The sequence below is a fragment of the Carassius carassius genome, chromosome 5 (assembly GCF_963082965.1).
Source record: "Carassius carassius chromosome 5, fCarCar2.1, whole genome shotgun sequence".
NCBI lineage: Eukaryota > Metazoa > Chordata > Actinopteri > Cypriniformes > Cyprinidae > Carassius > Carassius carassius.
Window position 1 is genome coordinate 37,318,484 of NC_081759.1, and position 23,247 is coordinate 37,341,730.

At 36.1% G+C, this 23,247-nt stretch overlaps 1 protein-coding gene across 1 annotated transcript; it reads left to right on the forward strand.

Annotated features, from left to right (window-relative positions):
• The first annotated feature begins 379 nt into the window (after positions 1-379).
• Positions 380-3,720, forward strand: gpr83 (G protein-coupled receptor 83). The gene is made up of 4 exons (XM_059549244.1): positions 380-793; positions 1,854-1,979; positions 2,129-2,262; positions 2,960-3,720. Exons 1-4 carry the CDS (start codon positions 476-478, stop codon positions 3,435-3,437), a joined length of 1,056 nt encoding a protein of 351 aa, XP_059405227.1. The 5' UTR covers positions 380-475; the 3' UTR covers positions 3,438-3,720.
• The last annotated feature ends 19,527 nt before the right edge of the window (positions 3,721-23,247 follow it).

The following is a 23,247-nucleotide window of genomic DNA, read 5'->3' on the forward strand; positions in this document are numbered from 1 at the left end:
ACACATGATGTGACGTTGCCCCCTTGTGGTTAGGTGGGGGAAGTGGTAAACTAAGCACTTTAATAAAGTAATGCTTAGAGAGCACACGTTGGACTTGTGTCTCTGTGTTTATACGTTAAGTTAGAACCACTTAACTCTACAATTGCTACATATATAACTCAGCGACTTAGGACTGGTTTTGTGGTCCAGGGTCACATATATTGGTCGCTTTGTTTAAGAAAGATAGATAGAGAGAGAGAGAGAGAGAGAGAGAGAGAGAGAGAGGTGACAGTGCTTAGAGCGAAGCGCGTGATTGATCACGCCAGGGGTTGTTGTGAATCACTAATAACTGTGACTACCGTGCAATCAGCTTCACTTGATGCTGCGCTCGAGTGTCTGGCTCGCAGAAGGCTGAGCCAAACATCACTAAACTGTCCAAAAGTGGATCAGAACTGCGCTCTGCTGATTTTGAGACTGCGACCGCAACCTTGTTACGATGACTTTCACAAACACATCCGTGGATTTCTTCTCGCAGTTCTTTATCTTGCAGAATTTCTCCATGTATTTTAATTTCTCTTTGGACGCGATGTACGACAGAGGAGCGAATTACGAGTCTGAATCCCACAGACCGACCATCAGAGCCCTGCTCGTCGTCGCATATTCTGTTATTATCATCATCTCGCTATTCGGAAACGTGGTGGTTTGTCACGTTGTCATTAAGAATAAACGGATGCACTCAGTGACAAGTTTATTCATCATGAATTTAGCCATTGCTGACATTCTTATAACTCTCCTCAACACGCCTTTTACTCTGGTAAGTTTACAATAATTGCACTTGTATAGGCCTACATATATATGTTTATTATCGTTAAACTAATTTAAAAAATATCTAAAGTCAGTTTTTAAATGTAACATTTTTATTATAATTGTGTTATCTGTCCTGATTTTTTTTTTTTGAAAGTAAATATTGAATATGATTAAGTTTGTTGTACAGTCATACATGGTTCAAGTATTTTATTTTTCAAGTATTTTTAAGTATTTTTTTTATGCCACTTTGACATTTTTGGACTAGTCATAATAATAAAAAAGCCCATTAAAAACATAAATACACCTTTGAGAATTGAACATGGGTTTCATTCGTTTATTATTTCAGTCAGTTTTATAATCAGTCTATTTTGTCTCCTGAGCATTTGTAAAGAAGGTGGGCAAGTAGAAGTCTCTAGCCCAAGCCCCCCATTATGCAAACGACTCTTCTTTTTTTCTCAAATATGGCCATTTTAAACTGAAGGTATGGTACAATTAATTTACATGTGTAAATGATAACCCCCAGCGTTCAAGACATGGTTAAGGCCTTGGTATGGTTAAGCTGCATTATATCTCTGGTGTGTGTGTGTGTGTGTGTGTGTGTGTGTGCTATGAGTGTGATTTCACCAAGTATGACAAGTAGAACATTCCAATCAACCATCAGAATTGAGGGATACCTTTTCAGTAAATATCTGTTTTGGGCTTAAAATCAGTGTTAGGTGCTTCTACACCCTTGCTAAACAGTTATCAATTCCCTCTGATTTTAGGAATAAATTATGGGTAGGGATTGGGATTGGTCTATATTTTTGGACAGTATTGTTGATCCAGGATCAACAAAAGATGTTGATCCAAGAACATTACTTGGCTTACTTGGCAAAGTCACGGCAACTGCGCGTATGAACAGCCACATGTGCACATTATCTCTATCATTACTCTTAATTGTATAGTAATGACTAAGGAAGTGCACGATTCATCTCTCTGTAAGTGTGTAGGGGTGAGCATGTGCATGATTTTTAATTCTTACACGCCTCTTGATCCAAGGCCACTCTGTCGCATATGTGTTCTTTCAGGTTCGGTTTGTTTACAGTACATGGGTGTTTGGGAAGGCGATGTGCCATGTGAGCCGCTTTGCACAGTATTGTTCTGTTCATGTCTCTGTTCTCACACTGGTTGCTATTGCTATTGATAGACACCAGGTAAGTATGCATACAAACAGACACATGCAACCATTTGTAATTTACAATGAAACATTTAAAGTGAATAACTTTTCATACTCTTATTAAAACTTAATGAATCAGTGCGTGCCAGTGTGCAGTCATGATTGGTGATTATTGTTGTCCATCAGGTGGTGATGCATCCAATGAAACAGAGGATGTCTCGGCTTCAGGGCATAGCCTGGATTGGTGTAATCTGGGTCATGGGGTCCTGCTTCTCTCTACCTCATGCCATCTACCAGAAACTGCTGCGCTTTCAATTTATGTACGACATTTCTTTCTTTCTTTCTTTGCTATGGTTTATTTTATGGTTATTACTGTATGTCTTAAATACTTATGGCACCGTATCAACATATGCATTGGCAGTAGAAAGCTCCTGTACTTGCTTGCAGCAGCAACAATAATCTACAGCAATAGCCAACAGCAGCAGCAATTCAACAGCAGCATAGCAGATCTGATCCGCCAAGACCAAATACATTAACACTCTCACATTTATCACTATTCTAAAATCTTCAGAGAGTTGTCATGATTGAAATATTATTTTGACATTTTAAATGTTTCAATAATGATTGTTATAATGCCATCATGAGAAAATTTTGTTCTCTGTGTAGTGGCACAAGAAACTCAGTTAAATTCTAAAATGTTGAAAAAGCAGCATTCAAGCAAGGATACCTTCCATTCATTGGAAGTGTTTGCAGTCAGGCATGGAGAGCCAGAGGTTAAAATACCTTAATGATTAATTTGTGTCTTACAAACATGCAGCCTTTTACTTCACAAAACATTAATTGAAGGACTGGAGTCATGTGGATTTCTGTGATGTTTTTATCAGCTGTCTGGACTCTCATTCAGAGAATCCACTGGTGAGGATTAACTGATATAATCCTAAAATCTGTTCTGGAGAGAACATCTCGAGGGAGAGAAAATGTTCATTTTTAAAAGATGTTTCTTCTTTTCCCTTTTAGCAATAACAGAGTACGAATGGTATGTCTACCGAGCTTTCCTCACCCCTCTGATCTCTTCTGGAAGTATCTGGATCTTGCCACATTCGTCCTGCTCTATTTATTGCCTTTAGCCATTATCTCCTTATCCTACCTTGTGGTGGCTAAGAAGGTTTGGTTCCAGAACGCTGTCGGTGATGTCACGCTGGCTCAGTCGGCCGCACATCGCAGAAGGAAGAAGACGACTTTGAAAATGTTAATAGCAGTGGTGGCCGTGTTTGCAGTCTGTTGGTTTCCTCTAAACTGTTACGTTGTGCTGCTCTCAAGCAAAGTGATCCAGGCTAACAATGCCCTTTACTTTACCTTTCACTGGCTGGCCATGAGCTCTACCTGCTACAACCCCTTTATATACTGCTGGCTCAATCACAGCTTCCGTGCGGAACTCAGAGCACTACCTCTAATTGGCCGTATAGTCAAGAGCAATGCCATCCAGCAATCCTAAGGAAGCACCCAAGATTTTGCCGTTCTGATTATTATTTTATTATGCCATTGTTTTTATAAACTCATATTTGCAAGTGAAAGCACTGTTATGGATCATCCCTCTAATCCTAGTTATTTCTCATTTTTGTCCCACCCACAACTTACATTTAGCCCTCTCCATCTTAAGAAAATTACACCTAAACCTGTGTTCTTTGAGAAAAGAAAAATAATGAAAATGCATGACAAATTAAAGCAATAATATATGTGTTCTGAAATCAGCTCGGAATATCAAACTTTCTTGATAGTAAATTGGGGCTAAAATTATATAGTGTACAGTATTACTGCCTTTGAAGTGCCATTTTAATAGCACCTCATCACAAACAAAATTATATGAGCGAATACAGAAGATGTTTATTTTTATTTCAGGTTGTAAACTACTGAATTAGATTTTTGGGGGGCTAATTTATAATATTTACCTGAAACAGCTAGCCTATTATTCAATGATATTCTCATTTTGACAGCTTCTGTTGCACCATAATAATTTCATATCAGGGGCTTATTTGTTTGTTTTATTTATGAATGTGGTTTTTCTGGTAATTTGCCATATTTAATCTCAATGCATGAGTAATTCTCAAGCAGCACTGTATTAAATGTATGAATATTGTTACAGTCTATCAATAATGTTTACGGTATTTTTAGATGTCAGGTGATGTAAATATAGATATAGCAAAATTAATTACTGTTTAATATTTGTATCCCTCTGAATATTTTTTGGGGGTGATTATAGAGGCGAAATGTATAATATACAAAGCTTTAGATGCTTATGATGTTGTTTGTAACAGCTACTACAGAATGCTCTCTTCTGGACCAACCAATCTGGGCTCCTTTTTACGTACTGCAACCAGTTTTAGTATAGACTATAAATTTATCAGGTGGCCATGTCTCAGATTTGAGCTTACGATCCTTCTTGCACCACCAAATAGATAGGAATCGATCTCGCACACATAATAACTGTGAATTTTTGACCACTAGCCTTTATCTGACAGTGCTAGCTATTGTCGTTGGTTTTTGCATATTTATGCAATGGAACAAGTCTTGAAACTGTGCAAAAACTGTGGGCATTTGAACAAAACCTATTTATCAAATGGTCTATCTGCCTGGACCAGGTCTTAATGTACTGTACTATACTAATACGATGCAAATACAGTAATGGAGTTGGTAATCGGAAGGTAACTGGCTTCATTACCACAGATATTGTGCCCTTGAGTAAGGCCTTTAACCGAGGAGCTGCCAATGGTCCCTGTAATGCACAATTTAAGTAGCTTTGGCTAAAATTGCCTGCTAAATTGCTACTTGCTTACTAATAGCACAGGCAGCCATCTGGGGCAACATTTAGAAACTGACTATTTGCATTCATACTAACTGTAGAAACATTCCATCTTGGGTAAAATGGGGGAAATGATTTGCACATGGTGTGACTGTAGACTGTAGGATGCATTTCCTAATATCTACTACCTTTGAGTCACAAGGGTAGTTTTCTGATTACTACATTTCTTTTCTTAACTGATCCTCCTTTTTCTCTCATGCATTTTTTAAACATGAAAGTGTTGTACTTTGTGCATGACATCAGTTAATGTCTGTTCTGAATTTGTAAAAGATCTTACAAATTCCTTCCTAAATTCCAAAATATCAAATTTTATCTTTAATTACCTCAGCAACAGTACCAATTACATTGTGCCAAAGCAACATTAGCCATGATTTTAGTGTATTGATTTATTCTGTGGGGTTTTTGTCACAGTATGAGATTAAGAATTCATCAGCTATTAACATATTATAATAAAGAAAAACAAAACTGCTATTAACTTAATAGTTTTCAAAATCTATTACATTTTTCAGAGCACAATATCAAATAATATACATAAGTAGTACTTATGCTTGGAACAACACGTTGTAGCACAAATGCTTATATCCAAATGGACACGCAACCAGATATCAAGGTTGGCTGTAATTTCAGGTGATTTACTGTGATGTTAAAACACTAAAGGCAAGCTTAAGAAGATGGAGAATGACCACATCCAAACCCTGATATATTCACACATATTAAAATATAAAGAAAAAGATGGCATGATAAGGAAAACATTCAAATTTGGTTGGATAAATTTAAACAGTCATTGTGTGTAAAAAGACTATTATATACTGAGTATACTAAATGTGATTCTTTTTTTTTATGTCATCATGACAGATGCAGTGCTCTGGGAAAAGTTTGTAATAAAACAGCGTTCACATAATCTCATGCTTTCATCTATTGGTATCCATCAGTCAGTCTAAAAATACACTGAAAGCACACTTAGTCCGAATGAGATTTGTCAAGTTGTACCATTGTATCTAGAAGAAGCCAGAAATCATGCCATTTGTCTGGCTCACCAAGGTAACACAATGGAGACTTCTGTTGTTTTGCATCATCCTTATAGGATACTGTTGTCCAGTTAGTGGGTATTTTGCTTTTAACTACTGAAAAAGAGGATTTTACATATACCATTGAATAGAAGAACCAAAATTATTGTTGCACAGTTATTTTTGATGCGTTAAATCCCTCTATGTTGCTATTTGAATCTTGTGTGACGTCTGTGCGTGTGTGGGACGGTGTTTGCCCATGGCACGCTGTGAGTGAGATATAAACATCTTCCTGGATTCTCACAGCTCTGCGAGAATGAATTTCTCACTTTCCAGTTGCAGTGGGCATAATTTACAGCTTTAAGTGTTTTGTGATTTCTATAGATGTGAAGATGTTTTGGTCTTAAATGAAATGATAAAGGTGGCGCTCATTTATGAGGTGACACTAAAAATTGTCAATCTTGTGCCTGTTTCCTCTGTGCCTGTCAATTCAATGTTATATATATCTTTCAAAGATGATAAATGCATTTGAAAATGTCAAGTTTTGAACTTCTATGATTTCTTTTTTTCTTTTTTATTCGGTCATACATTATATATTTTTATATGTGTCCTATTGGTGATCTATCAGCAATTCTTCTTCGAAGGATTTCCAAAAACAGCTGAAAAAATATCATAAAACATTGTTTGCATGTATTAATTAAAAAGACATGCAAGTATAGGATGTGTAGCAACAAAGTCCAAATGTTTTACATGGAAAACCAGCTGCAGTTTGATAATTTCTTTTGAATCTTTATGACAAAAGCCTGTATTTTCTGTGTGGTTGTAATTTAAAGGCCGTGTTGCAAGGTTAATTTTTTAACAAATTTGTGCAATTTGCTTGTTGGTAATAAACATTTAAACTGTTATCCATTGTATTTTATGTTGTTGGGTATCACAAAACGGAAAATAATACGAAAAAGTACGTACTATCTTACAGCGGTCTCCTTTCACCCACAATGCATTGCATCACGTCACGTTGGGGAGAGAATTTACCAAAGCCGCCTTGAGAGCATTGAGAGTGACTAGAGAGACGAGTAGTAGACGTGAGTATTCAGATAGCGTAGTTTATAGATAAATACATACATATATATATATATATATATATATATATATATATATATATATAGATAGATAGATAGATAGATAGATAGATAGATAGATAGATAGACTACATATATAGATAAATAAACAGACAGATAGATAGAGAGATATCGACCAACAGCGACCCAAACACACTCACTTCCATACAGCACAAGCTTTTCAGCGCAGTTTCGATGGGACAGCACCGCCCACACAAGCACCTGCCAAACACAGCGACAGACACGCGGCTACGTTTGCAACAACATTTTCACCGGAGTACGAGATAAACGCTTAGAAACGTCCATATAGCAAACATGATGCCTTCTATTTCTAGATGACAAAGACAAAGTTTACCAGTACTACGACACTATGAAAAAGGTTACCGGTACTTATCTGAACTAACGTCATGATCACTGCCACTAGATATAAAGAAAACGTAGATTTTTTTTTTACTCGGTGCTACTCAATGACAGTAAAAAATAAATAAAATTATATATATATATATATATATATATATATATATATATATATATATATATATATATATATATATATGTGTGTGTGTGTGTACATATATATATATACAGTGTTGGGAAGGTTACTTTGGAAATGTAATAGGTTACAGATTACAAGTTACCCTATTTAAAATGTAATAGTAGTGTAACTTTTTTAATTACTTTAATAAAGTAATGTAACTAATTACTTTTGAGTACATTTTGATTACTTTTATAAATTTCTAATGAATGTTAATTTGCAACTGTTAATCATCTTCAACCATTTTACACCATGCAGGTTTAACCTTAAAGTAGTGCTCAATACTGTCAGACTTTCACCATCCTTCATCACCTGAATTAAGATGATCACATTTGAACACATCCACCACACAATCAGACTTTAGTACTGCCTTTAGATTGATCTGAAGTTCAAAGCAGATTTAAAATCAAAAGAAATAGTTTATAGATACTGTTTTTGAATCCAAATCTTTGCATAACTACCGGCATCTAACTGCATCTAACAATGGTTTGGGGAAAAATAGTTAATAAAAAAATAAAAGCATATACATCAACTCAAATACGGTTATCTAATAAGCATTTGTCCTATTTTGTGTACTAAACTCCTGAAACATTGGTGTCTTTCTGAAACACTGCTGTCTCTTTGTATATGATATGATGATAGTTTCTCAAAATAAGTAAAAAATGCTCATGAAGTGACTGTTCTAGAGATTAATTTCCATGAGGGGCGGACTGGGAAAAAAAATAGGCTGGGAAATCTCACACTCATACACCCACAACCCATTCTGAAACATGGACAACCCTATTTTCTTTTTTTTGGACCTGACATGAAAAAGATTTGAATCCTTAGGTTGGGGGACTTGCAACGTAATTAAGAGTTCTCTCCTGAACTGCACCTTCACTTCCATTATCCACCCATCTCTCTCATGACTTTAATACTGAAGATTTTTATTTGACTTTTACCATGTTTTGTAAGTGCAATTTTGTTTTTTTGGCAAATGAATTACCACTTGTATTTATTTTTACTACAAATTCCATAGTTAAACCACGGTTAGTGCCATACCATAGGCTATATTAATTTCCCTAAGGGTTGTGTTTTTGTATGCACTAGCTCCCCCTAAACCTATGATAAAATATGATGATTTGTCTACTAAATTACTACTGTAACATTACAATAGATAATAATGACATCGTTTATACAGTATTTTGAGTGATTGCGAGCAATGTGCTGCTGCTGCTTGACTAAGTAAACAAAGACAAAACTACAATAGCATCTTTACAGATGAAACTGACCTGCACCTGAAACCCTGAACAGAAGTGTCGCTTCTCTGCTCCAGCTGTGCGCTTACACAGTTCACTCCGGTCCCTCTCTCTCGCACTGATTACTCGGAGTCTGATCCAAACCGTTCGGCGGAGGCGCGGAGAGCGCGCGAGCCCAACCATTGCCAGTCACGACTAACCGATTCATGATTTATTAGAGATTTAATTATCGAATGGCGGATTATCGGAAATAATCGCTTTAGTATATTCGGCCTGCAATTGACCTACTTTTGATTTATTCGTCCAAAATGTGGCATATTGCGTCCGCGTTATAGGCTGAATTCCATTTTTATGACTGGATTCTACGAATGTGTTTTCCGCGTCTCGGATATTGGGCCATATGTCTTAGTGCAATTTGGGAAAGAAATAAGCTGTATGTGGATGTGTGTAAATATTCAAATGTAATCCTCTTTGTAATCGTTACAATTTTAATAAGTAACTGTAATTTAATTACTCATTTTTTCTTAGTAACTGTAACTGATTACTGTTACATTTATTTTGTAATTAAATTACGTAACGCCGTTACATGTAACTAGTTACTCCCCAACACTGTATATATATATATATATGTGTGTGTGTACATATATATGTGTGTGTGTGTCGTTATTGTGCACTGCTGCTCGTAGACTAGCTCCAGTGCTCATTGCTGCGATGCTAAATGATAGCAACTCACCAGGACACTTCACCAACTCTCCACTAATTCTCCTCGGACCATGCATAGGCTTTGACGGACATCAGTTCTTGGCAATTCCTCATTTGCCCTCTCACGACTGGCTCGATCAAAATTACACGGCTGCGGATCATACATGTTGGCTCTTGCCACCTCTTCGCTGCGTTCCAGGAAGGTTTTTGAGCTCGTAATCACTAACTTCTAACGACTTTGTACCGTTCCAGGCAAGTTACGCCAAACTTTCTGAGCGCAAGGAATTGTAACTAGATTATTAATTTTATTGCAACGTTGCATTGACCTAAAATCATTTTTTCAACATGTACCACTTACATAAACACTGCATCCGTAGGCAGTATTATCCGTAGGGGCTGTCATCGTTGTTTCGCGTGCTGTGTGACCTCGGAACTCGGAGTACATCGATCTAGTACGAGACACGAGTTCATGGGTGGGAAGTCACGGGTTTGATTGCCGTTCCAGTGCACTTTCACGGGTTTAAGGTTGGAAAAACATGGGTTACGGATTGCCTGGAACGCGGCATCATACTAGACTGAGGCTACCTTTCCTCGACTTCTCCCCAACGTGACGTCATCACCGTGTTGGGTAAAAAAAACGTTAATACCAAAAACCTAAAAAAATAGGTCTCTAAGACCATTTTTGAGACATTTTAAAAATGATATCCATATCTTGAGTGATTTATGTACCCATTAATCAAAAGTGATGGTTAACCTGCAACATGGCCTTTAAACAAATTATTAAAAGCCTTTATATGTTGTGTCAGGTGGTCCTGGAGATGTTTCTATAACATGAGCTGCACACAGGGGCGTCATGCAAGCCAAAATTCTGGGGGGGCACAATCTGAGACGTTGCAATTGTTTTCTGACGGGTGATATGGATCATGTTAGGAGGGGTCAGGGGGTTTCTCCCCCTGAATTTTTTTTAATACTGGCTGCTAAACATACCATTTCAATGCTGTTTGGGAGGGACAGAAATACCTTAACGGAGCTAGCAGCAACCCTACACATGATTTAAAAACAGTACCATTGCAGTTTTTATGATTTTAAATTGGTATGTGGCCTAAGAACGATCTTACATTAAAGGTACATAAAGGTGCTGAGGTCTGACTTTGTGGTGCTCTGAAATTAAGTTATTTTAATATTAATATTAATATGTGATGAAGGACTTTGAAAGAAGTTTGACAGATTTCAGTGCTGAATAAGATTAACACTACCCCTTTTATTTGAAAATGATTAATATTTGACAGAAATGTAAAAAAAAGTAATCAAATCAAATTTAATATGTAACATTACTTTAGTAAAATCATTGAAATACTGTAGTTACACTGCTCATTATTATATTTTAAATAAGGAACTTGTAAAGAGTAATTTATGAGCTAACAGAAAAGCTAGTAACTTGTAACTTGTACATTTAACCTATGAACCAGACAGAAGGGCTATAGCTAGCCATTGGATTTATGATTCTGGGTAACAACTGTTGCAAAACCATTTCTCAGGTGGGTGAAGGTCATGGTAAAGTCCATTCCTCTGGGACGTCTGGTGGTAGGGCCAGCCCTGTATGTTTATACAGAAGTGCTCAAGTCAATTATTTGTGCTGTTATGGTTAAACATATTGAAAATGGCATTCACTTCTACATTAGGATATGCAATACTGCCCCTTTTCTTAAATAGTGCAATCTTAACTTCTTCACTCAACAATTACAGGTGCATCAATTTACAAATATGACTATACACAATGCCAATAACTTAAAACACAGATGATAAAACCACAAATTAGAGGACTTTTAAGCCTACCCTAACGTCTGTCTGCAAGGCTCCAAAAGGAATCCCTCACTCTCTCTAAGTTCACATCTTGGGTCCTCTCTGCCTCAACAGCAATAACCATCAGATCAGCCATTCTTTCCTGCAACATTGTGGTACGCAATCTGTTCTTTATGAATTTTAGCGCAGAGAAGCATCTTTCATTGCTGCATGATGTGACTGGCAGAGTGATAATGAGCTGGTACATTTTGCTAATTTCAGGATATGCTTCAACAAGACCATTCTGAAGCAGGAACTGATAAATAGCCAACATCTTGCAGGGCGGTGTGTTTTCTCTATTTAATCTGTGTATCAGGAGTTTGTATTCTATTTCAGCTTGATTTGAATTTACATCCCCTTCGTAGTATGCACACAGCTGTTTCAGGTTTGGGATCTTCTCTAAAGATGGTCTTGTGAGGCAGGCTGTGTGTTTGAGAAGAGGTTGGTTCTCAATGCTAAACCTTTCAGTTATGCTCTGAATGCAGAGGTCAAGAGTGGCAAAGTAAAAATTAACCTACACCTCCTCTTTTTGATTGATCTGTGTCTGGCTTTGCCAGTTGTCATCCAGTCTCCTTGAAACCTTTCGTTGCCTTCTTTCCACCCATTCAACATCAATCTTTGATGCCACCATTTCTGCTTCATTCCACATCTCATTAAAAACTTCATCCCTCCTCAAGACAGACAACTCCATTTTGCAATCATTCACAAGATCTATAGCTGTGCAGATGTCCATGTCTTCACCCTGAAGGTATTTTGAAAGTGTACCTGTCACCGACAGAATTCTACTTAAGGCCACCAGATGGAAACAGAATTCAAAATCAATGGCTCTTCTCAGTGCCATTGCAGTTCCTGATGTGTCCCTGTCAAATGCAACACTTGTCTGAATCCGATCCAACGTCTCCACCACAGAATCTATGGTAATGAGAAGTGCTCTGCAGTTGTCAATTCGTGCTGCCCATCTTGTTGTACTCAAGGACTTCAGTGTCTTGGGTCTCCCGGGGTCATTTCCCATCAACTCTTTTTTGTACATCAATGAACAAGCTATGTCTTTTGGTGGAACCTTCCATGAACACGTAGAGCTGCTCAATGAGACCAAAGAAGTTGCGGGAGGGTATATTTTTACAACACATATCAACTACAACAAGGTTCATACGATGGGCATAGCAATGCACGAAATATGCCTTGTCATTGGTCTGTTTCATGATCGCTTGTATGCCCCTATATATTCCTGACATGGCAGCACAACCATCATATCCCTGTCCTCTGATATTGCTGACTTCAAGGTTGTATTTCTCCATTGTCTCCACAAGAGTCCTGGCAAGACCAATACCAGTTGTCTCTTTCACGTTCACCATGTCAATTAGGCACTCCTAAATATTGGCTGTTTTGTCAACAAAATGAAGAATGACCAACAACTGATCCTGTTTAGCTGAGTCTGGAGTTGTGTCGAGGCACACAGAAAAGAATTTTGCTTCCTTCACTTCATCTATTATTTTCCCTCTGACTTCTTTTGCAATGCAGCCAATCATTTCATTCTGACTCTGTGCAGAAAGGTAACTGGGCACACCTTTAGGGTTTTTCTTGGCCAATTCAATGTGGGCATGAAGTACATCATCATACCTTGCCACTAATCCTGTTATTTCTTGGAAAACACCTTTGTTTTTTGACGTTTCAGATTCATCATGGCCTCAAAAAGGCAATCTCAATCTGGCGAGTGTTGATGCTATGTCTGCAAGCCTGAAGACTGCCTGGAATCTGTTCTGCCTTTCTTTTGTTTTAAGCTCAATTTGGTTTGCTTTCTGTACTGACAGCTGTGCATCAACTGGATCATTTATCAAGTACATCTGCCACTTTTGAAAGTTGTCTTTGTGTAGTTGGCTTGCATTATGTCAGTCAAAGCCTTTCCCTGTCTCCAAAGCAGTCTTCCAATCCCTAAACCCTTCAGCAGAAAACTTGTCATGGTGTGTACTGTGTCCAAAAACTCGAACATGGAAAAAAAAAGCAGAATCATTTGTTTTGTGGTATTCTAACCACTGATACTTCTCAAACCATGACTTGCTGAAACTTCTGAGTTTGCTTCCATGCAAAGTTTTTGGATATCTGTCTTCTTCCCTGTGGATAGGTCCTTTCCTTATGTACCTGTCCCTTGCCAAACGCTCAACTGGGATGACAAAATCAGCATCTGCTTCAGCAAAGTAGACAATGCTTAATAATTTGATGTCTTATAGAATGTTTATATTATGTATCAAATTGTCACAAAGAACAGCCTTGACTTTCCCCCTGACATAATCACCTTCAATCTCATGGCTTTGTGTGACACTCAGAATCTGAGCAGAATCCTCACAGCCTTGGCTGTCTGACTGAAAACTGAAATTAAATCATATGAAGCTTCTTACATATAGGCTACTAATAAATGCTGACTTTTTTTCATTCATCAAATCAATACTTATTCTTCCCTTACCACTAAATAGGAATTCTCACTAAATCCCACAAATTGCTTACCTGCCCTCTCAGTTTCTTGACAGGATACACTAGGGCTGTGACTTTCTGGCCTTTTCTTTTGAAAAAATGACAAAATATTTCTCTGCATCATGACCTGTAGGTACCAAATAGAATTCAGTGTTCTGCTCATTTTAACATGTGTTAGTGGTCATATAGGCTATATATATATATATATATATATATATATATATATATATATATATATATATATATATATATATATATATATAATCTTACTGGCATAATATTTGAATAATATTGAGGCATTGAATCTATCATCTTACTGCCACACTCTTTTACTAATGATAATAATATATTTTGTATTACTGCATTACTGTTGTATTATGAGAAGTAGTACCTCATTTGTAAGTTGCTACCGTATTTTCCGGACTATAAGTTGCACTTTTTTTCATAGTTTGTCTGGTCCTGCGACATTGCGACTTATAATCAGGTGCGACTTATCTAAATTAATTCAGACTGAGATGAACCAAGAGGAAACATTACCGTCTACAGCCGCGAGAGGGCGCTCTAGTTGGCGGAGTTGTTCAGAAGCGACACCCAGGAAGGATGAAGAAAATCGCGGGAGCTTAGTGAACTTGTTTACTGGTAACTTGCTTGTTGGACTCACTGGCTTAACGTTATGTTAATTTAGACTATTCAGCCTCCCAGGTATATGTTCTTTATGCTATTGCGTAGCTGAATAGCTGTTAATGTGTTACGTTAACACACCGGACACCTATTCAGCCTGTTATTCTGTGTGCTAACGTTACTGTGTAGTTGAATAACTTGCCTTTCCGGATTAAATGTCTGTTCTTGGTCTTGGATTTTGTTAAATAAATTTCTAAATAAATGCGACTTATATATGTCTTTTTCCCCTTCATGATGCATTTTTTGGCTGATGCAACTTATACCCCGGAGCGATTTATAATCCGGAAAATACGGTACTTGCGAATCATGAGCAAGTAAAGTGAACTGATAATAATAACGGAAGTTATGAGCACATGAGAGAGATAATTCAATGCCGATTTGTTGCTTTGCCCACTTACCACTTCAAGACCATCTGTAAAACATTGCCTGCCAGCTCAACGTGCGAGATGAGTGAGTTGCTTGCCTTGAACATATACACAGCAAATATTCTAAAGCGCTACGCGCTCTAAATTTGATACACAGACACCATATTAGGAAAAAGAGGCGGGCTGATGCTTGCTGACCGATTTATTACACATCCAGAATAATACATTTGAGTCGTTATAGGCTCTGGTATATTATGGAGCATAATAAGAATAAAGTTGTGACAAAAAAATTATCAGGGAGGAAAAATCTGAGGGGGCACGTGCCCCCTCACTTTGAATGGGCATGACACCACTGGCTGCACACATGAAATGTCTTGTCATGAGAAACACATTTGTTTCACTGCTGGCAGCAGAATGTAGTGTGATTATTTGTGGCAACGTTTGGATTCAGAATGGTCAAGTTTATCCTGTAAGTGTTTGCATGTGTGCAGGTGAATATACTGTATATGACATTACTGAATAGGGAGTGGGAACAAGAACTTTTGTAATATAAAAAGCAGACAGCAGTAAATGTGGAATATTATTGTCTACGTCCATTTCTGTGTCTATCAAACACTGAGCACATGCAGTTGTAATAGCAGTTAGAAGCATTAATTCATTATTTGTGAAGGAGATATATAGGAGTTCTAATTATGCTAGCATGGTTTGCACTGATTGCTCAGTTTTGTACTTAATTAAAATAAGCTAATTTAACAATTATTATAATAAAAGATTCTATTCATTCATTACGTGTGTAACCCACTTACACTAACAGAATAGACATTTACATAATCCTAAATTCACTTTGATTACATTAGGATTTGTGCTCTTCTTTCAGCCTAAAAACACACTCATGACAGTTGAGGGGCCACTGCTGCACATCATCACTAAAGCTTATCATTTGCATATGTTTTTAAACCTTGCCAATATAAACATTAAAAAGAGTTTAAAGCATTCAAACAAAAGACGAAAAAACTCAACTGAGTTCGGTGCGCATGCAGAGAGCTACATCTTACGGACAGCAGTACAGAACCAAGCTCTCCTTCACATCCTCCTGCACCTGAAGAAACGAATACAAATCACAGTTTAAACATGCAAACAGAAAAGATAGATGAAAGATATGAAAGAGACCAATTCAGCTCCTGGTGTTCAGTGCACACATGGCACATGCAGAGAGACACATCTCAAATTGCTTAAACACTGAATTTGCCTCTTCTTGCTCTTGTACTGACAAATACATACAATACGTAAGTCAAAATACCCATTTTAGAGATTATCTCGAAAAAACTGTAATTTATGTCTTAAGTGAGAGTAAACAGTGGAGAAAGAATTTGGATGTGTATCATAATGTATGCATTGTCTCTTAAAGTGACTGCATCTACTTTGCCAGCTGCTGTCAGTGTCATTAATGTTAATTAACAATCACTCACTGCTCCTGACTGAATTACTTTGTAGTTTTAACACTAATGAATTCACAGTCGAACCAAAAATGATTCAGACACCAGATTTGAATTTAGAATTAGAATTTTTACTAGTCAGTTCAGTAGAGTTCACTATAGTTAATTTATGTAAGTGAGTATAGCAAAATAAACTGTGGCATTTATACCCAAAAATTCTTCATACAGTGGACTACCAGAAAAATGTTTTTAAAAAAATAAATAAATGGGACCAAAAATTATTCAGACACTTTTGACCTGACCATGTTTTGCTTAAGTGTTTTTCTTTACTTGCTAATGCAAATATTTTACACCACAGAGTGAACAAAATAAAGCATTGCTTGGTAATTGGACAACAAAGTATTGATGGTTGTGTAAATATTGTCATACTAACAGTTGTCTGAATTTTTGGTTGATTGTAATCCATTACCTTTCTATCAAAGTTATCTGACATTATCAAGTTGAATTTGTTCTGACAGTTTAACTCTTGAGTTCTTGTCATTTTATTACCATTTTCTAAACTAAAGCAAATAAACTGTGATAATGTGAGAAATGTTGAAGGTGTCTGAATACATTTTGGTTTGACTGTATATTTAATTTTTACAGTGAAGGCTATGCAGTGCTATTTAACATTTGATTATTCGGTTTCTGTACCTGGACACCTAAAAACTTGAAAAAACTCAAACCTTGTGTAAATAGCACAAATAAATAAATAGAACGAACATACAAATTACGACTCCAGCCCATCAATTAATGTGTTTTCAAGTGAAAAGCTGTTTTTGATAGGAAAAAAATACTTCATTGAGCAATTTTAACTTTAGACCTTCGTTACCAGACTGTAATCCATAATAATGCTTTCTCCAAAAAATAAAAAAAGGCCACCCATTGCTGTCCTCTCACATTAAAATCCACCGACATATTTGTTTAGAACTGTTTTGGGCTCATTTTATTTGTAAATTATGCTTAATCTGTGCATGTTTCTCTCCTAATTCAGGCTTTGTCACTGAAGAAAGCAATATTATGGATAGAAGATTCAGATTAGAGGTATCACTAATGATTTTTTTTTGTCCCTGTTGAACATACTCCATGGCAAATCAGATCAAATCTGATTCTCTCCCAATTAGGACTTCAACATAATTACGTTTCATCTCCAACTGCTGGTTTTATTTGTACCTTAAATTGAAGTATTCCTGTTTCATTCAGAGTGCCGCTGAATGAATACATGCGTAAAACCACTAAGATGTTTTCCTCCTCTGTATCTTGCACAGCTCAGTCTGGCTTCTGACCCCTCAGATGGCAGTCACTGAGCAAAGCCTGAGCAGGTTTTATAATAAGAGTGAACCAGAAGCAGTCCTGTTCTTTCATCAATGGTCAGAGGAGACGTCAATATCATTCCAATTTATAACCACCAATAACATAAACAACATCCTTATAAAAGAGTAGCTCTTCACTATTACATACTCATACGAGAGGGACGGCATGTTTTGAAGTGTATACATCAAAATGTGTTTGAATTAAACAAGATATTGCAGCTTTTTTGGGCCCTTTGGGAGGGGTATGGTTCCCCCTCAGAATTACCTACCTTACCTTACCTTAATATTAAGAGTAAATCAGCCCTTTTCTATTTAATTAACTGTAACCTCTCAATATTCTTACAGGAAATCTCACTGCAGTCAAAGAAAAAAACTATTAAAATATGCAAACAGACAATCAAATACATGAGCAAATAAATATATAACTGAGAATGAATAGGGGTGTTTATTTGGCATTTATTATATGTATGCAGAGTTGGGGTACTTGAACTCGGGACAAAAATTATTAATTTGTCCATTTCATGTTTTCTGGGAATTACGACTTTTGGCACTGACTGAACCAAGTGACTCAACAGCTTCAAAAACCGATAGTGAGGTTTAATTATGAACTAATTATGTCTAAATGGAAAATGTCTTCAATGCTAACCAAAATTTTTTACTAGAAAGTAAAGCAAAATATTAAAGCATAAGTAATATATTATTTACTTTTTAGATTTTATATATATAAAAAAAATCTAAGCAAACATTATATATATACATATATATATATATATATATATATATATATATATATATATATATATCCTTCTTTATTAACTTTGGCTTTATTATTTATTTGTTAAATAGAATTATTAGATTTAAGATTATTTAGATTCACATTTTCAGGACAATACACTTAAAAAATAATCCTAAAGGAATTACTAATACAGAGAGGATGATTTTTTTTAAACAACATTATTTACTGTATACATCAACAAACCTACGACCCACGTTTCACCACAGGCCCAAAACTACAGACAGCCTTTCATATGTTACACCAAAGCCCGTCACAACAGAGCCTGTAATATGATTTGTCACTAACAAGGATGTCAAGGATAGCAATTCCAAAACCATTTCAACAAACTCTTTGTGCAAGCCTTTCAGCCTGAAAAAAAAGAATTGCAATAAACATCAGTTCACATAAAATGACAATCATTCCATGTACATCACAACAAGGTTTAACAATGAGATGATGGTGTGATTTTGATTCAGCATTCAGAGTCCTGAAGAGAAGAAGCCTAAGCACAATCATATTTATTTACTTCAAAATTTAGGTTAAAATTTTCTGAAAGAAAAAAACACTTAACAGAAAGTAGAGGTACATGTACACTATAAATAAGTGTCTATACAGACCACTTTGATTTGCAAATGTCTATATAGACCAGACATGATTAGCTCCAAAAAAAAAAAGGCCCAGCGCATAAAGAGACAGAATATATTTGATGTGAAACATGCGAGATATGAAATCATCAAAGGTTAGGCAATAATTATAAACAGAGTGCCAGCATGATGTCCAGATGCCCAAAATAACAAAAAAACAACCAATTACTCAATTGTGAATTCATGCAAAAAAAATATATATATAATAATGGTGATATATAATAAGGATAATGTAAATCTTTTACAAATGTATATACTATTTAACCACAAATGCTCATCTTACACTAGCTCTGCTATGCGCATCCATGAATTCATAATCATGTTGGAAGGGACACATGTGGTTAGTTCTTAGTCTGTGTACTTTGGTTAAAAAAGTATCATAGGGTGAAAAACTCACTTTCTCCTGCAACTTAAAAATTTCCAAAATCGTTGTTTCCGTTTTTTGTACAGGGAATTTCTTTGCGCATTCGCTTTGTAAAAACTGAGTCGGTACTTCCGCCTTCATCACACATGAAGCACATTATGTTATGCGTGAAAGGTGCTAGTGCAAGGTGAGCACTTGTGGTTAAAAAGTATATAAATTATTATCTAAAAAAAAAAAAAACCTTTCACTAGATAAGACCCTTATTCCTCGGCTGGGAGTCCTTTGAAGCTGCATTTAAGCTGCAATTTGGACCTTCAACCCATTGGTCCCCATTAAAGTTCACTGTATGGAGAAGTCCTGGGATGTTTTCCGTAAAAACTTGAATTTCTTTTCAACAGAAGAAAGAGAGACATCTTGGATAACATGGGGGTGAGTAAATTATCAGGATTTTTTTATTCTGCAAGTTAGCTAATCCAGCCCACGTACCCTAACCACATTTAAGTTTTTTTTTTTTTAATTCGGCATAGCTACAGCGATAACTGGATGTCTTTGTCCATATTACGGGTTTCCTGGCACGTCATAAGTTATTACCTTTACGAATTGGTCTTGGACTTTCTGTAGGAAAAAGCAGTTCACGGCTTCGAGAATGAAGGAAACATACACAGCATGATAGTGTTTAGCATTCCAAGATTACATCGATTCATTTTGTATATGAATAAAATGTCAGATAGCATAGGCTATCTCATCTCTTTGAATATAAATCTAGATTTATTCACACTTGCCTATGGAAAACCTCTATGTGAACATACATAACTGAAATATACTACATCCATGTGCTTCAGGGTAATGATGAGAGAGACATTAGTGTCACAAAATGATTATTAATGCACATTTTGTTATCAAAATGAATTGAAAGCACTGAGATACTTGTGAAGGATGAAACAGAGTGCGGAGAATACTCAGTGATTCAGAAGTGTCAATGACCAGGACATCACTGGTTTCCAACCTGAGGTACTACAGTGACCTGTCTGTACTATCTTTCCTTTAAAGATCTGTGGCCTCAATTTACCTTTTTTTTATAGCACTTTATATAACAGAGATTGATTCAAAGCAGATTATTATACATGTACATTAGAGTTAATTTCATGTTAATTTATCATTATACATGAAAGTAATAGAATCGATTATGCAAACTTATAAATAAAAATAAATAATGTTATTCAGCTCCAGTCAGTTCAGTGCTGATACCATTTAGTTCAATAACTGAATGCAGGTCTTCAGAAGACAAGCTCAATTCACATTGGTCTTTGCTGGTTTCAAAAATACAGAATGAAAAAACCAACTACAACACCAAATTCTCAAAGGAACTTGTGCCAGAATACAATCATAAAACTTGTTTAGCTCACTCTAACTCACTCTTTTATTGATTTAAATTATCATGTGGTTTGTGCTAGAGCTTCCTCATCTAGGCCTCCACATAAAAATAAAATAATAAAAATCATTACATTCATTTCCTCTAATTAGATTTTAAGTGGAGTAATTGACCCTAGGAAACATGAGTTACATGGCTACTCTTTTGGCAAACAAACTGTGTACTCATAAGTATGTTGTCATTAGTGCAATGTAGAGTATAATTACTCTGCCTTAATATGGTTTTGAAATGACCCCACTTCCCACTTCTGTAGTCAAAATTAAATCACGTTCAAGTGCTTGGTTGTTGGAAATAATAAACACAATAGGCCAGAGAAATGCAATATGGAACAAGTGGTTGCAGGTGCTGTCAATATCTTCTAAGCATAATAATTCTGAGGATATTGATTGGAGCATCATCGCTGCAAGTGATGTTCATTTTGTGATGCTTTTTCTGAACTGATACCAGAATATCTTAATTGTCCTGAAGTCTCTTATTTAATTTTACATGAACTTTACAAGCACTGGTACATGCTTTTATCCAAAGCACCTAACATCATATTCAAGGTTTACATAAGTTTTTTTTTGCATGCACTCCCTTGGGGGGGGGGGGGGGCAAAAAAATACCGAATTGATTTAGCAAACCTCCATTTACTCTGGCTTTAATGGGCATTTACTTAAATGCTAGCCAAACATGTTTTCAGGCACTCTTGGTCTAAAAACAACACGTCACATACTCTGGCACATTTTTTACTTTAGCTTAAAAAAGGGGTCCTAGTTTGAGCTAGGAAACAACCCAAAATAAGCTATAGAATTTATTTTTTAAAGATTTTATTTAAACACTTTTACATGTTTGATCAAGCAGTTATTGTATGTATTCATTTATAAATCCCTTTGGATAAACTGTCTGCTAAATGTCTAAATATAAATGTATTCTACCTGTGAAAGCTGTTATAACAATAGCATAGCAATTGCACACGATGTGTTTTTAAATATACAATCTGTTTTGATTTAAAAAACAAATTAAATAATGATTAAATATTAAAAAAACATGATGACCATCCAGATAAGAACATGCAACAGTCTTGAATTGGGTAAAAATATATCATTGCATAAAGATAAATTCTGTTAAATGAAAAGAAAGCGCTTTGCTTCTCTCCTGCTGTTACGTCTGTAACTCCCCACTGCTTTCTGTTGCTGTGGTTTCTATAAACTGATGAGGAGTAATCCACATGTGAGTAACTTGAACATAATGAGAATTTAGACATGCACACATTCTGAGGAATAGTTTTAAGCAGTGTTAAATGTCAGAGGAGTTCAAAATTATGTCACGGCTATAACATTTGTCTAATGAATCCAATGATTCATTACCAGCACTTTTTTTCTAAACACTTAGACTGCATACTGTCATATGGTGCTTATAAACACCATAATGTCTTTAAGGTGGAATATTTTGTGTGGTCGTGCAAGGAGTGAAACAGCTGCGAGTATAGAGCTCATCAGAAACACCTAGAGAAATTATTCACATGGCTCGGAGTGAGTGGAAAAGAGAATGGTGGCCAAATGCCGGAGACTCTTTTGATGTATCTGTGAGGAAGTTAAAACTGCTTCCTGCTCAAATGTATATCCCACAGTTCCCTGGAACCCTTTATTTTGCCAGTTCTTGTTCAAGGAAGTCTGCTATCTGATGTCTCAATCGTGGCACAAGCTCATCTCACAGCTATAAATGATCATTTAAAGCATCATTCAGTTATCCACTAATGTCTTACACTGGATCTACACTATGCACACTCACGTCTGAACGCCTGCCACCTGCTTGTTTCTCCTCAATGTTCTTGTCTTATCACAGCATTTTATGCAGATCACGCCGTTTCCCTGGGTTATACCTTTTCTTGCCATCTTCACAGAAGTCCCTTTGTTACTATAGTGATGCCCTTTGTGATGTCTGCCGCTTACCCTTTTGCACTAAATCACATAAAATCTCCATCCACAAGAGTGTGATTACCATCACAATAACTTCAAATTCTGCCCGAAGCACATGCATATTGTCTTTGTATATATTGACTGTCTTTAAATATTAATGACTACTGGCTCTAACGCCACATACTCTAAACCATGGGATTTCTAACTGGCTTCTAGGAACATTTTAGAGAGTTTAAATAATGTATATTTTAGGGCTAACAAAGTTAAGGTGTACGACTTTTGCAGTTAATTTCTGATTAGAATTTAGAAATCAGAAAGAAAAACGAGTAGTAAGTAGAAGTAGTTAAATTCAGTTTTAAAATCATATCATAATTCATTTATTAAACTAAAGTACAAATTAAAATTCTGTCATAATTTCCTCATGTTGTTCCAAACTTCTATGTCCTTAAAACCCAAAAAAATATATTTTGAAAAATGTTTTAGCTGACTTTGTCCACATACTGAAAGTCAGTTGGGTCCAGTGTTGTTTAGACACCAAATTCATCAAAAAAATATTTTTAGCGGAGGGTTGTAAACTGTTACAA